At 58.7% G+C, this 14,503-nt stretch overlaps 5 protein-coding genes across 5 annotated transcripts; 2 read left to right on the top strand and 3 right to left on the bottom strand.

The window, feature by feature from the left end:
- Nucleotides 1–90: 90 nt before the first annotated feature.
- Nucleotides 91–4,153, bottom strand: FBP26 (Fructose-2,6-bisphosphatase; the record flags this gene model as incomplete). The annotated part of the gene is made up of 5 exons (XM_047983680.1): nt 91–609; nt 671–784; nt 842–1,431; nt 1,597–1,669; nt 4,067–4,153. The coding sequence occupies 5 exons, from the start codon at nt 4,151–4,153 to the stop codon at nt 91–93; spliced, it is 1,383 nt and encodes a 460-aa protein (XP_047839652.1).
- Nucleotides 4,154–4,708: 555 nt separating this feature from the next.
- Nucleotides 4,709–6,164, bottom strand: JDV02_002634 (uncharacterized protein; the record flags this gene model as incomplete). Its single annotated transcript, XM_047983679.1, has 3 exons — nt 4,709–5,013; nt 5,073–5,220; nt 5,271–6,164. 3 exons carry the CDS (start codon nt 6,162–6,164, stop codon nt 4,709–4,711), a joined length of 1,347 nt encoding a protein of 448 aa, XP_047839651.1.
- Nucleotides 6,165–8,352: 2,188 nt separating this feature from the next.
- Nucleotides 8,353–9,584, top strand: JDV02_002633 (uncharacterized protein). The gene has a single exon (XM_047983678.1). It carries the CDS (start codon nt 8,556–8,558, stop codon nt 9,465–9,467), a length of 912 nt encoding a protein of 303 aa, XP_047839650.1. The 5' UTR covers nt 8,353–8,555; the 3' UTR covers nt 9,468–9,584.
- Nucleotides 9,585–9,883: 299 nt separating this feature from the next.
- Nucleotides 9,884–10,237, bottom strand: JDV02_002632 (uncharacterized protein; the record flags this gene model as incomplete). Its single annotated transcript, XM_047983677.1, has 1 exon — nt 9,884–10,237. The coding sequence occupies one exon, from the start codon at nt 10,235–10,237 to the stop codon at nt 9,884–9,886; it is 354 nt and encodes a 117-aa protein (XP_047839649.1).
- Nucleotides 10,238–13,059: 2,822 nt separating this feature from the next.
- On the top strand, nt 13,060–13,443 carry JDV02_002631 (uncharacterized protein; the record flags this gene model as incomplete). The annotated part of the gene is made up of 3 exons (XM_047983676.1): nt 13,060–13,125; nt 13,194–13,295; nt 13,381–13,443. 3 exons carry the CDS (start codon nt 13,060–13,062, stop codon nt 13,441–13,443), a joined length of 231 nt encoding a protein of 76 aa, XP_047839648.1.
- Between the last annotated feature and the right edge of the window lie 1,060 nt (nt 13,444–14,503).

Genomic DNA, 14,503 nt, shown 5'->3' with positions numbered 1-14,503 from the left:
TGCCTGCCAAAGCCTGTCGGTCTATCCATCAGCCACGCGTGGCGTCGCAGGACAAGCATGCATGCATGCATGCCTGTCCGTCCATGCGCGCTACAGCGTCTCCGGGGCGGGGTTCTCGTGCTTAGCGGTGCTCCCCTTGCCCCGCCACGTGCTCACCGCAGGGATGTTGGCCTCGTACCGCACTTCCTCGGTGCCGTAGGCTCTCGGCGTGAGCTTGATGAGCGTGTGCAGCGGCACGTTCATCCAGGGACTCTTAGCTTGGTCCTTCTTCATGAAGTACGCGTAGATGCATCGCAGGACGGCCTGGTGGGTGACGATGAGGATGTCCTCGCTGCGCTCCAGCTCCATGATGATGGGCTCCAGACGTATCACAACGTCACGGTACGACTCGCCGCCACGGTACCGATAGTTGTACTTGTCCTCGTCACGGGCGGCAAAGTCGTCCGGGTAGCGGTCCTTGATCTCTTGATACGTCAGCCCATCGCAGACGCCCGAGTCAAGCTCATCGAGGGCCTTCCATTGCAATTGGTTGTAGTGCGGCGGGAGGAAGCGAGACGTCGCAATGGTGCGCTTCAATGTCGACGTCCAGACAGTCAGGGGACGGTCGTCCTGCACCTTGTTAGCCCACCCATGCCGAACGAAGCCGGCATTTCACCCGGGAAAGACGTACCCCTACAGAGTCTCGGACGAGTTCCGGCAGTTTCCGCGCGTACAGCTCGCCTCGCGGAGACAGAAGCGTGTCGCCTCCAATCCTGCCCTCTAGGTTGTACATAGACTCGCCGTGCTATCAAGTGCGTCAGCGTTCGGCTCCAAGGCGCCGCGTCTTGGGGGCACTGCTTACCCTTGACAGCCAGACTGAGCGCGGGCGGATGTGGAGGTTCATGAGATAGTAGACGATGCGGCTCTGCAGGTAGTCTTGGATGCGGTTAATGATGACCTGCTTACCGACATCCATAATTTTGAGGTACGTGTATGCGTCCTCGTCGCCATCCTCGTCGATGGTCTTGTAGATTTTTTCGTAGTTGCGAATGCGATTACGAAAGTCCTGAGCAGCAGCTTCGGGATCCTGACCGCGGTAATCTGGGCTCGTCGCCTTGACGTCGCGGATGTTGGCCATGATGATGTCCTCGTCGTCGCACTTGCTTTCGACGAAGAGCACCTCGATGCCGTGCGCCTCGCACGTGTCGCTGACCCATTTGCGGCGCTCCTTTGTGGAATTGGTGGCATCGAGAATGGCTACGACGCCGCCGGTGCGAAACCACTTGAGCATGTCCGCGAGGGCGGCCTCGGCGGCTGCGCGGCGTTTCCGCTCACCTTCGACGTTGTTGGTGTCGAAGAAGTCAGCTGTGGGCTGTGGCGCATCGTTACGCCGATAATTGCCGACGTTGAACGTCTGTGCCGGGATGGAGAGCCATTGCAAGTATCGCTGGGCTGCACAAGGCAAAAGAAGAAGAGGAAAAACACAGTCAGCCAGGTTTTCTCTCTCCATCGCAAAAGGGGCATGGCGAGAGCGGGTTGAATTGATATACCGCACTCCATCGCAAGGGAGCAAGCAGGGGGGGCAAAGGGTGAAAGAAAGACGCATGCATAACGTACCTATTTGGGCAATGTAACTTTTCCCGCGCGCGGGCAAGCCAACCATGACGACGCATATCTTGGTGTCCTCGACCTGAACACCGACACCGTTGTTAGTTTTGGGCGACATGGTAACTTGTGTCGAGCCGGTTACTCGAGGCAGGGCGTTTGCAGAGCGAGGGCCAAGGCATCCGGCGTCGTGGGCGCATCTAGCAACAATGGCGGACGATGACGGCAGGGCAGGCGGGTAGGGTAAAAGGTAGCAAGTACGCTGTACCGAGAGTCGAGGGTGAACTGCGATCCAAGAAACTGCAACGAGGTCTGCAAAGATGGAGGCAATGGATCCTTGCGGTCGAACTGGAGAGTGAGAATAAATGGCCGGGGGTGGGCTCAAAGCCGGCGGGAAGGTGAGACGGGGCGAGGACGGCGAGTGTGATGGATGAAGCCAAGTTTCAGTGAGAGGGTAATGAACGAACTGGTGACAAGAAGGTGAATGATCGCGTGAGGCTGCCCGATTTTCAGGCGCACCCGACCTCAAGCGGGGGGCAGCCAACAGCGCGGGCTGCCAGTGGAGCGACTGAGGTGCAGCAGGTCCCGAAATGGCGGGGCGTTCGGGGGCCGCTCTGGGGGAGCTGTGCCCCGGAAGCTGCCACCCTAAGATGGATGGATGGGTGCCTGGGAACCGCACCGCCCGGGTACCTCCAGTGAGTCGGGTACCCTATGATTCGACGGCCCCGTACCCACGCCGAGGCAGTCGATGACTTCGGGTCCAGTGCCTTGCAGCTTCTCTCTCCAGGTTCCAAGCAGACAAACGCACGAACCTGGGAGAGCGCCCAAAGAGGCTCTTTGACGTCAGGCTGGGCAACTCTGGTCTCCGGGCCGTCTCTAATGCTCTCGTCTGATGGATGACCCGCTCGGGTTCGCTAGGCGGTCAAGGAAAGGGCAGAGGAAGCGATAGGAAAAAAAAAGGATGTTTGATGAAGCTTGCCAACGTTGTTGCACGTGGGAGAGGGGAAGCGTCTTGCCGGATCAGACAAGAGCGGACGAAACAATGGATGGTAGAAGCAGACTGCTCAAAGACGTTGCCCTGTGTTCGGAGGTTCGGCGAGACTGGAGGTCACTGCCGCGACTGACAGACAGCATCGGATGGGCACAGGGGAGTTCCATAACTTCACTACCCGGGGCGACGCCTTAGGTACTGTCCCACCCGGGCCTTTGGGGGGGCCTTGGGCTGCCCTGGGCTGCGCACCGCAACGGCCCTGCGATGTGATGCCGCCCGCTGCACTTCAACGGCCAAAGTCGCTGTCAAAACGTCAAGATACCCCACCGTTCAACAACACCCGACGGCGGCAGTGACGCAACGCAATGGGCAAGGCAACAACAACCCGCGGACGACAGGACGGAGGATGACTCCATCGAGCAGCAGCCATGACAAGGAAACATGTCGACCCCGCACACTTGCACATGGGAGCTCGCTGCCTCAGCCCTCCCGTTACAGTTGCGTCGTCTCGTCTCTTGCAACGAACTCCATGACCCGGCGCCGGGATTCCAGCTGCCTGATCGCGTAACCTTTCGCCCGCCGCTGCCCGGTTGCCGAGGTGGTGGTGGTGGACGACTCAAGTAGACCTGACTGCCTGACAAGAGGCGTCACTGCCCATGCGGGTTCCATGGTGGTGGAGGCCCCGTCGCCGTCTCGGGGTCCCTTTGAGACGCGGTGGGGTCTGCCGGGCCAGACCAGGTACATTGTGCCCAGCAAGGTACAGCACAGCGCAGTACAGTAATAATGGCGCCGACCGCCGCCATCACCAACTGTAGCCTCATGCAACTGGCCGCCCTCGCACTGCAAGGAACCACCTCTCCACGACCAAGGAAAAAAAAGAGCGCCCGCCCACTTGGGCCGCCGCTCGTCTCCGGCTCTGCCCGACAACGCCGCCACCCCTACCACCCCTCGCCATCGCGGCTAGGGATGTACCGTGCCTTGCGTGGGACCCCTGTCGCGTCGGGACGACATGAAGGATGGATGTCCTCGTCCTCAATGGCAGTTGAGCCTGCCACTAGCCCAACTGCATGGCCATCGTTTTTGACGTCGTCGTCGTTCTTGTCTCGCGCCCTCTTGCAGACCTTCGATACTGTCTGCACATACAGCATCCGCGTTGCCCCGAATGAAGGCTGTCGCTCGACACCCTCTGGCACAACGATGCCTCCACTCCTGTCAGCAGTCGTTGGCGCGCGCACTCGCGCAGTGGATTCGCCCCACGGGCTGCGGCGTCGTCCCTCCCCTGCCAGCCCAGCTGGTGCCATGACGCGCGACGCCCTCACCGCCGCCCAGAGTGGTCACTTGACCACGTCGTGATTTCAAGCTCCGCCATCTCGCCAGGCAGCCGACGGGCTTCCGTCACGTCTGTCCCCCTCGCATCCATCTGCTTGGAAAGCAGCGCAATGAACATACAGTGCTGTACGATGCGAACAATAGTGAGAGGACTCGGCTTACCTTGCTAAAGTTCCACGTGTTCGCCCGCGCTCGCCCCGACGGCGACCCCGTCGCCGGTGTCGGTGGCCCTGCCGCAACGCCTCTCATCGTGTCGTCGTCGGCGGTAACCCAGTTGGTGGGATCCTCGGTCGCAACAGAGGTGCTGCACGTCCGTCGCGATAGGTACTGTACTTCGTACAACCAAAAAAAAGACTCTCACGAGAATGGTCGAAATTGCGTGCGACGTGTCGACTCGGCTCGATGATGTGCGGTCCAAAGTAGCCTCCACCACTGCATGGCCGCACCTTGGTTTTAATCGAGGCCGCCGCCCCGTTGTCGCCCCAAGCAGCCGCTTATTGCACAGACAACCGACCAACTAATCTGTGCCTGACCGATAAGCCGCGAGTACCTGTCTCAGACGGGAGCTAATCGACGCTCACCTCCTAGTCTAGGCCTTGCCTCATGCGCTCAATTCACCTCCGGTCGGCACATGAGCTGGTAGCCGGCAGTCATTGTTCATTTCTACCCATCGCGCCCTACCTAGCGTATCATCAAGCCCAATAGACCTGCCTTACACGAGCGTCGTCGCCGCAACGACCCAAAACTGCGTTCTACCGTCGGTGCCCATCAATGCCATCATGGTACCCCTGGCGCAGCCGCCCACTACCTCGAGTAGAAGCGCATCTGGGCGGCTCCAACGTCAAAGACGGCCACCACGTTCTGGAGGAACACATCACCCAGAATATAAGGACCGGCCCCTCCACTGGCAATGGCCACAGCGCAATACCCCGTTAGGGGATCCTTGAGATCCTGGTACATGAGGTCCGCGGGGTTGATCCGGAATTCCACCCCAGAGATGATGATGGCGAAACGAGGGGGAATCGCGTTGCAAGGCGCAAAGTACGCTCCCCACTGATACAAGTAAACCGCCTTCGGCTGGAAGGCCATGGCGATTGCCTCAGCCAATGCTATGTCTTGGTCAGCGGCCGCACCGACAACCCGAGGTGTACTTGAGATGCAGACTCACGGGGCGGAAGATAGTTCATCGTCGTGCCAGTGTCGACAATGTACGGAAACTTGGTGGTGTCCGTGGACTGCGCCCATCGCACGCCATCAGGAATAATGGTGTAGAACGAGTATCTCCACGCTGTTTCTGACTGGCCGATCAGGTTTGCCTGGATATCATTATCAGCTTGTGAGCCTTTCATCACGGACGGTCGCGTACAATTATGAGGTCGGTTTCAGCGTATCTACCACGCCGCCAATCGATGGGTGGAAGCCCGCCCCAGGCGAGCATGCCCTCGGACGAGTTCTTCAGAATAGCCACGCTGAAAACCGGATCGATTGTGCCCTGCGCAATGGCATTGGTCAAGAACGGTGTGTAAGAGATGGCGTTCCACGAAGCCTCGGTACCAACATCTCCGTAAAACGCGCTGGTGAGGGAGGGATAAGCAAGTCCGAGGATGCCAACGGTGAAGTTATTCCCATGCCAGTACGTGTCGTTGGCGAGGCCAACCTGCTGGTTCGGCACATGGACACCTCCGCAAGCAAGGTCGCTATAGCCCATGGGGCCGACAATCTTCTCGCCAGAGCCATACTTGAGGAGGAAGTGAAGGTCTTCAATAGCCCCGCCACTAAAGTCGCTGACGGTTGGCGAGCCAAATCCGCAAGCCTCCTGGTCGTCGCCGCCTCCGACTCCGTCATTGCAACGAAAACCGGTCTTCACGGCCCACGTGTCTGAGCTGCCCGTGTCAAAAAGCAGCCAGAGCGGGACGCCATCCCAACCGCACTGGATCGCATACTGAGTCGAGAAGTCACCGGCGCTGCTGATGTTCTGGTACACATGCTTGTGGTGCGCGGGCGGAGATCTCAGCAGCCGGCCATGAGCTGAGACGGAGGTGAAGGATCCAGGCCTGCCCTTGATGTTGTGGAGCCGGGAGAAGCGAGGTGCTGGGCGATCGGGAGTGGGTGGCTTCACGGCCTTGACTCGCTCGAAGGTGATGCCGTTGAGGGGCTTGGAGATATCCCAGGGCACGGATGCGCCATCCGTAGGGGAGCCTGATGCGGCGAGGGCGTGGATGCTGCCAAGCAGCAGCAACAACCAGGCGAGAGCTCTCATGGTTCCGGCACTGGCTCAAATACGACCAGGGACAAGAAAGGATACCTACGCCGCAAGGAGTTGGCTGGGCCTGAACGAGTGCAGCGGTAGGACTCGGGGGAGGGAGCTTGAGGTGACAAGAGGTGAGAGGTGAGAGGTGAGGAGAGGGAGGTTGACGACGCGGGGCTTTATCAGGTAGTCGTAGACGGCAGAAGGAAACTGGAGGACCGAACACCTGACTCTCTCAAGATGGGCCCCAGTCAGCCCAGACATGGGATGAAGGAAAGATGACGCCAGGTGCCGGGATCGATAGGGACGGGATATGTTTGTGTCTGATACAAGTTGTCCCGAGCCCTGGCGAGTCCTGGCGAAAGAGCCGAAGTAGGCACACGGCAGCCCATCGCCACTAAGATCCTGTAGTTTGCATGGCTGAGGTGGGCAACAGCATGGGCAGTCGCTCTTTCCTATCAAGCAGGCAAGCGAGATGGTACGATGATGAGCAAACATGGGTCGCCTCCGTGACGCGCGCTTGCCACAAGGTGCCGTCTGTTCCTTCCTGTAATCTCGGCACAGTACCGGGCCTAGGCATCGACGGCCGGGCAGCCGGCCCCAAATAGACAGCTGCGAGACATCTGGTGACCCAAGAGTAGGTACTACTGACGCCATCATCCGACAGCTGGTTATGAAACTGCCTCGTCCACTGTCCTTGGTGGTGATCAGTGTGTACAGTTCTTCGAAATCAGGGGCATGGCACGGGGTTGTGCTCGCGGAGAATTGGTCAACAGATTGCCGTATTCTGTGCATGCCATCGTCAGTCATCACAGAGATGCTCGTCGGCACCACGACGGTGACATACCCGCCCCTATGCCGAGTACACCGACTCGAGTCCTCACACAACGCAGAAACGATGCGCCACCATCACCATCACCATGTTGTGCGCAGCCGCCCGCCCGGGGATCAGAGACCGGTCTCGCATACGAGTTCCAGCCTCGACGACGCGCCTTGCACAACGCAACCCGCCGACGCCTCCTTTGCCCTCATCACTCCCGACGGCAAACACATACCTCCCACGAAGCGCCGTGAGAGCTCACCGGGTCCACTCGTCTCGGTGCGATGCTTCCAAACGGCTTTTATACATGTCGAGACTCGCTTGTCGCAAACCATCAGCAGCGGCTGCAAACCTAGCGCCTCGGTGCGTAAACAATACGGGGTAATGTGGTCGGTCTCTATCTCCCCTTTTCACCGTTACACGTGTTTCGAAGGAAACGGCTCATCGGGGCGAGGCGGTTACTCATCATAATCCCTCACCCTCCTTTCTCGCTTCTCGCTCCCGTCTATACGTACTGTTACTTCGTACATACGGGTATATATGCGAGCAGGCGGGGTGCACCAGCAGATGCACGCATGAGATTGACGCGCAGCACGCCGACCCCAGATCTGCTGCGAGTTTGTGCGACCCTACCGGCGCCGCATTACATCTTCGGTACTAAGAAGGACGAGGTAACTGCCAAGTATTTGAGCCGCCCATGTCACCGCGACGCGACCCATGCTCGCAGTCGGTTCCCGCGAATACGCAGAGACGAGGAGGCAGTCCGACCGACCGTCTCTGTAAATGGCAAGACGGATTCGAAACATTTTCTCTTTTCCTCTTTTCCCAATACTGTCTGGCATCTATTGTGGGCGTCGGCGTTGATGCTCGCAACACCAATGTGGTAGTCGCACCGGATGCAACTCGGGACCTCGTATGCCAGCGACAGGCTGGCTTACAACCTTCGCTAAAGTAATGTGAGAAAAAAAATACCCGCCTTTTGCTTCCTTTCATACAGCGCCGCAGAATAGTTCACCAGAGTATACTCCGTATATCCCATGGACTTAATTACTAACCCTGGAGGGATCCTTGTCGTCTCACCAGAGAGGCATTTTCCATTTCCAGAAGTGCTGCACGGCAGTTGGCCGTGGGCTCACCTCACCCACAGGCAAAGGAGGCTCACCCTTGGCCCGGCATCGCCGATGCATTAATTTCCCCGGATCCGATGCAACCCCTGTACCCTGCCCACGCTGGCCCCCCACACCAGGGCACGCATGAGCGGCGCCGCTTGTCTGGGGAAAGCTGATGCGTAGGTATTGTGACTCCGGACCTCGGCCCCAACAGCGCTGATCTCCCCCTCGCTCCACCTCTTGGATTCGTGCTGCGCACGCGCCTGTTCGCGCCATCGTCATCCACGCGTCTCGCATGCAACAAAAGCTTGTAGTGTCGACGTAATCTTCGCTTGCATTTGTTTTGCTGCACACGAGAAGGTGTACTTCGTACTGGCGACCCGCTTCGACTACGAACCGCGAGCGATGCACCGCTCCCCGTCGCCGACGCCCTGAATACCTACACATCCCTCCCGTCATACACGGCCCAGAAGCATGGCGTCCGACTACAATACTCCCCCGGACTCCGCCCCCCTCGGCTTCATGCAGCGCCTGAGCCCGACGGTCGCATACCTAAACCCGGGCCACGTCCCTCAGTCCTCTTCAGACCCGGAAATGATCCTGATGCTTTCCTGGATGGGCGCGCGAGACGAACACATCGCCAAGTACATCGCGCAGTACCGTGCCCTGTTCCCGACATCGCGCATCCTTCTCATTCGGTGTCCGCTGTCCCGAGTATGGCTGCCGTGGATCGCCCGCAGGGACATGCGGCCCGCTCTACCAATCCTGCGGTCGCTCGCGGAAAATGGAAAGGACGCTGAGAAGGAGGGCGCCAGCCAATGGCCACGAATACTCGTCCAGGTCTTCTCAAACGGCGGCATCAGCACCGCCGTCCATCTCAAGCACATGCTCACGGCGCGGCCGCGCGGTGGCCTCGAGACTCTGCCGCGATATGTGCTCGTGTTCGACTCCTGCCCGGGCTACTTTCGCTGGCGCAACACCCACCGTGCGCTTCTGCAGACCCTGCCGTGGTGGACTTCGCCGTTCGTGCACTGCGCCATCGCAGTCGCCTGCATCTACCATGCGTTGCGTCGCCTGCCCGCCGCACAAAACCAGAATGCAAGAGCCATCCGTGCGCCACGGCTGGCTTCCCGCGAGTGTCGTCGCACGTATCTGTACGGCACCGGCGACGACATGGTCTACTATCGGGACGTCGAGGACAATGCACGCAAGGCCGAGGAGGCGGGTTTCGTCGTGAGGCTTGAGCGTTTCGAAGGGGCGAGGCACGTCGCCATGGCGAGGGCTGAGCCGGAGCGCTACTGGCGCGCCCTGCGCGACGCGTGGGATGGTGACCGCCACAGCAGCTTTGCCGAAGAAAATCTGATAGAGTTGGATCCAGAGGCGTAAGGAGCAATAAATTAATAGCTTCGGACCAAAAAAAAAGGGGACCCGTATAAACAAGGACGCGCTGTCTGCAACACGGATTCCTCCGGGCTGTATAATCAAGCATAAGAGCGCGCGGTTAAAACAAAATCAGATAGTCGTAATACTGAACCATGCCAACGCCTCGCTATAGTCTCATTCGTTCGTCGAGCCCAAAGCCGCGGCTTGTGCCTAGGTGGTCGCCGGCGGGATTCGAGCCCTGATTCGTCGCGGTCGTTGCCGGCACGCCCTCCGCCCTGCCATGGCATTGCCAGCCGCAAAGAAAGAGAGCAGACTCCAAATAGTCAACGTGAACGCCGTTACCATGCATAATGGATCGCCTTTTGTTCAGTGTTGATTCATCAAACGGCCTTCCTTGTTCTGGTTCGGATGCTAAGAGATCATACGGCACTCTCAGCGGTCGGTTCCGCCGACGTCCTTTGTTTCTTCCGGCCGTTGCTGGATTCGTTTGTGGTCGTAGAGTCAGCGCCGCGTTTGCCTGTGGAGGTCGTTGTTGAGTAGGCGGTAAATGTCATCTCCTCGTCCTCAATGTCACCCACACCTTCGTCTTCTTCGGCACATCGCTCGCACTCATGATCAAAATCGTGTTGCTCGGAGAAGACCCCGGCCTCGCACTCGCCAAAGCTCCCGTTGTTTTTGGCCTCGAGGCATGAGAGATGCTGCGTAAGGTCCTCCCACGTCTGCGAGTCGCCACAGCGGGTACATGAGCCCGTAAATACAACCATACGACACATGCTGAAGGTCGTCGGCGGCGGCGGGTGCTCAGGTGCGGGAAAACGGCTGTTGGTGGCTGTTGCATGGACGAATGGCGATGGGGGCGGCGACCTGACTTGAAACGCCTTTGCCGGTAGACCGAGCACGGGCTGCCGCAGAACCAGGCAAGGATTGCCTTTGGTTTTCTTCGCGTTTGAGGCAAGATTAGAAAGTGAGATGAACGAGTTGCCCTGGGTCGTGGATTTCGATGGCTGGATGTGTGGTGAAGCTGGCGTCACGAGGAGACTGGACTGAATAGGGCAGAGGCCACGACGGGGATTACTCAGTGTTGCTTCAATGCCATGCCGTGGACAAACAAATGGCCCCCGGGGGTTCGGTTGGCTTCGTCCGTCCACCACGGTACGGTCAAAATCGCGCGCGCTCGAGCCAACAAGAATTGGCGAGCACCCGGGTACTCCGTAATACTTCGTACTTCACAGGCCTTTGCGTGGGTGTCGACAGCTCACGTCGCACAGTCAAACGAAGACGAGACGGCCCGAGCCGGGTGAAGGAAACAGCGAGCAAGCGGAGGCTCGCTTGCACCTCTTGGATGGCCAATTGACGCGGGGCGTAGGCTTCCAGAAAATCAACGAGCCGGCCAGAAGGCTCCTGGTAGGAAGAAACGAGGTTGCAGGCGGAGAGAAGATGAGCACCAGAAGAGGGGGATAGGCAGAGGGACTGCGTCGGAACGATGGACGTTGGAGACTCGAGCGGACCAGTGAGTAGACAGGCAAAACAACCCCAATCGGCCAGTTGCGTCCACTAGCACGCCGTCCGTCCGTATATTGTCGCTAGCCAAGGGGACGGCATGTGTGAGGGCGCACTCCATGTCGGTTCGGACGACGGCCGCCGTGCGTATCGGTGCCCACTTTGGGCCGTGTGCCCTGAACGCCAGCAGCTGGGTCAGCGCAACGCAACGCAACGCGACACAACGCCTTTTCGACACCGTCTGTCACCTGTCACCCTGGCCACCAACCGCCAGGGAGGGAGGGCATGGGGACCGGCCTGTCCCCGCTGAAGACGAGGTCATCCCTCTGCCGCCGCCATGTGGGCCGCCCGCACCCAGGGGTGCCAGCTGTGGTGCCCACACGCGAACATGCGCGCGGAAATCTCCGCTCAGGATGAGCTCTGTAGCATCGACAAGCCGGGGACAAACAGGGCGCGGTGGTCATGGCATGCGTAGCAGGTCTGGCGACGGGCGGAGTTCGTTATGGTGTTGACATAAAGGTGAGAGCCGATAGGGGGCTCCGTACAGCAAGTCCCTCGGCCTAATCTTCTACCCAAGGTACGAAGTACCTCGGCACGTCAACTCAGTGCTCTGAATCTAGCGTGCGGGCTCGAGTCGGAAGGGCAGGAGCACCCGTCGTGTCCACGCGTCTTTCCGTTCATTGTATTTTGGGACGCACGATACCTACCAGGTAGTACTCACCATGCAACATGTACAGGTACCAAGTACGTACTTCGTACAGCGCAGCTCCCTGCTGTTGGCAGGCGCAGACATGAATCTTGCGGCAAGCGCGAGACAGCGCTTGCGGATGCGCATATCCAACGCCGATACCCGGCTCCCTCCATCCCCAACCGCATCTCCCAGCTCGCTTCGCCTGCAGCAATCATCATCGCCCTCCTCCTCCTCCTCCTCCTCCTCCTCCTCCTCCTTCCTCCTCCCCCTCCTCCTCCTCCTTCCTCCTCCCTGATCAGCCACCGTCCGGCAAATGCCCTGCTAGTCGCAGCTAGCCTGTGATCAGCGCCGCGACAACGAACCGCACCAGGCTCGACTGAGCCGGCGCGCCGCGAGCCACCTGAGCTGGCGAGAGAAGAGACAACCACCCAGTGGTCTCGACCCCTCCAACCACAGAGCTGGCTGGGATAAAGGCGGCAATGAAACGCCGCGCTACCGCTAGCTTTGCAATTCCCCCCCGTACGGCCTCTGTGTGGTGCGCTGCGAAAGAGGGGGTCGACGTTGCCGCCCCGGGATTGGACCGCGGAACTCGTCGCCCGACTTCCTAGCGGCGCTTGCTTGAGCCGCGTCTGGAGAGGATGCAGTTTATCCCGTCTTCGTTTGCCGTCCAGGCGGCGGCCTGAAGTCTTGCCAACCTGGTATCGCCTCGTGCAGCTCGAAATGCGACCCAAATACGAAATATTATCCACAGAACACTTTCACGATGCAGCTTCAAGACTGCGACAAATATCGGCTATATGCTTGTCTCAATGGCGAATGCAGCCCACTAAATACATGTACGTATGTAAAAACGGACGACGCAATGAGCAGACCCAGAACGGTGTTACTGCCAACGCAACCGCCGATGTGAAACACAAATGAGTGCTCATGGTGTTCCCGCAATACTTCTGGCCCTCTACAGCATCGTAGCCACGTATTGGTCGACTATACCGCTCCCTCGGCTCGCGATGCTGATTTGAAGACATCTGGCTCGTCGGCATGGTCATCCGTTGAATAAGTCACCGTGCTCTTGGCTCAAACCGGCTGGGTTGCGAAGCACCCCTAGCGCAGGACGTAAGTTGTACATGAGAAATGAAGTCCTCTACCCGAGTCTGGCCCGAGCTTTATCGTCATGACGACTTCTACTTCGTACAACGACTTTAAATATTCTAGGCAGACTTTTTTTTCCCTCTTGAATAGCAACAGGCCGCGTAGTCGACGCGTTGGGCCGGCCATGGATGATGCTCGCACTCTCGATAATTTAAGGCGCATGCAGCCAGGACTTTGTCTTTCCTTTGCAGCCGCGAGCCTTCCAAGTTCGGTTCCAACTTCTAGCATGAGAATCACTTGGAGAAGAGTGCAGACATGAAGCTCATCTCGTCTCTTGTCCTCTTCCTCCTTTGCGGCGGCGTTTCCGCCTCTCATGAAGGCGTAAGTTGGCAAATTGCTTCCCACATGTTTATGGACTGCATTTTGACAGGCACCTCTTTCCATGACAGTGGTGCAAGTCGAAGGAATCTACCTGCGTCCTCACGAATCCAGGGAAGACCGAGGCAGAAAAGAAGGAGTTCGACAAGTACAAATGCCACCGCAATTATCCGGTGAGTGCACACCTCACAGCACAGCAGCGACACCTGGCACCGACCGCTCGAAGAACAAACGTGGGGCTAACGGCTCCGTCTCTAGTGCGAGGAAGAAGGCCACCCCTGCTCGTTCGACAAGAGCAGCAAGGGGTACGTTTGCCAGTGACGAGCGGGATATGAGGGGGGCGATAATAATGTCTGGCTCTTGTACTGAACAATGGAGGGCGGCGGGAAGGTGACAACGGTGCTGTGAGGATATACAAGGGGGCTGATGAGCTGCGTTGCTTCTGATTTAAGATCAATTTGGTTCTGCCTGTGTCCGCTGTTGATGATGCAGAGATGTGCTTGTCGTAGACGCTATACGGAGAGAAGTCTTTCAAGACCACGCGCCCAGCTGGGGTGCAAGTCCCCCCCCCCCCCCCTGGCCCCCCTCCCCGGCCCCCAGCAGATGCGCACGCGACGAGACAGCACCGTCGGCAGCATGTCTCTACTGCCCTTTCCGGGAGCTGCGTGTGAACCTTGCCGCTATGATGCCCACTGCCGCGCCGCGCTGCCTTTCACATGGCCGTGAACCCCGTCACCGGTCGCCGCGCGTGGCTCAAAGGAAGGCCACTTGAGCCGCCTGTTCGCCGTTTCGACGTCCACCCGCATGGTCGGCAGAGCGAGGAGGAGGAGGAGTAGGAAGTAGTAGGAGGAGTGCCGTATGCAGCGAGTACACACATATATGTACATGCCTTGTCAGGCTTCTGCACTGAAATTACTTGAGCGTAGGATGTATGAGACGCGTCAGCATGCATGCCGCTGCGCCAGGGCGGGCAGCCACTTTTGACGTGCATTATCTACCAAGTGCCTTCTTTCTGCCCACACAGTAGAGAGCTTGCTCGAGGAAGACGCTGTCACGAGAAAGGGAGAGGGAGAAAGAGAGAGGAAGAGAAGAGGAGACACGCGCACGGGACTGATCGCCGGCGGGCCGCACACACCTGCTTCGACAGATGCCGGATTATTCGTTTTTGTGCGTTGCTTTACATACGTGCGTGTGTGAGTGTGAGTGTGAGTCTGCATGTGAGACTGACTGGGGGAAGGGGGGCATACAGTGAGACATGGGCAGGCAACCTCCCCCCTCATCTTCCACTTCTTGCTTCTTGAGCCGGTCACTGCACCCTGATTGGCACTACTAGTTACTACGTATGTACATAAAAGCAGAAGTGAATCGCTCTGTGATGCAC

The sequence above is a fragment of the Purpureocillium takamizusanense genome, chromosome 2, assembly GCF_022605165.1.
Source record: "Purpureocillium takamizusanense chromosome 2, complete sequence".
NCBI lineage: Eukaryota > Fungi > Ascomycota > Sordariomycetes > Hypocreales > Ophiocordycipitaceae > Purpureocillium > Purpureocillium takamizusanense.
The sequence above is the reverse complement of the archived record's forward strand: the minus strand, read 5'-3'. Positions and strand labels throughout refer to the sequence as shown.

Coding starts and splice junctions, on each gene's coding strand:
- JDV02_002633 (XM_047983678.1), top strand. CDS start 8,556: ATGGCGTCCGACTACAATACTCCCCCGGACTCCGCCCCCCTCGGCTTC.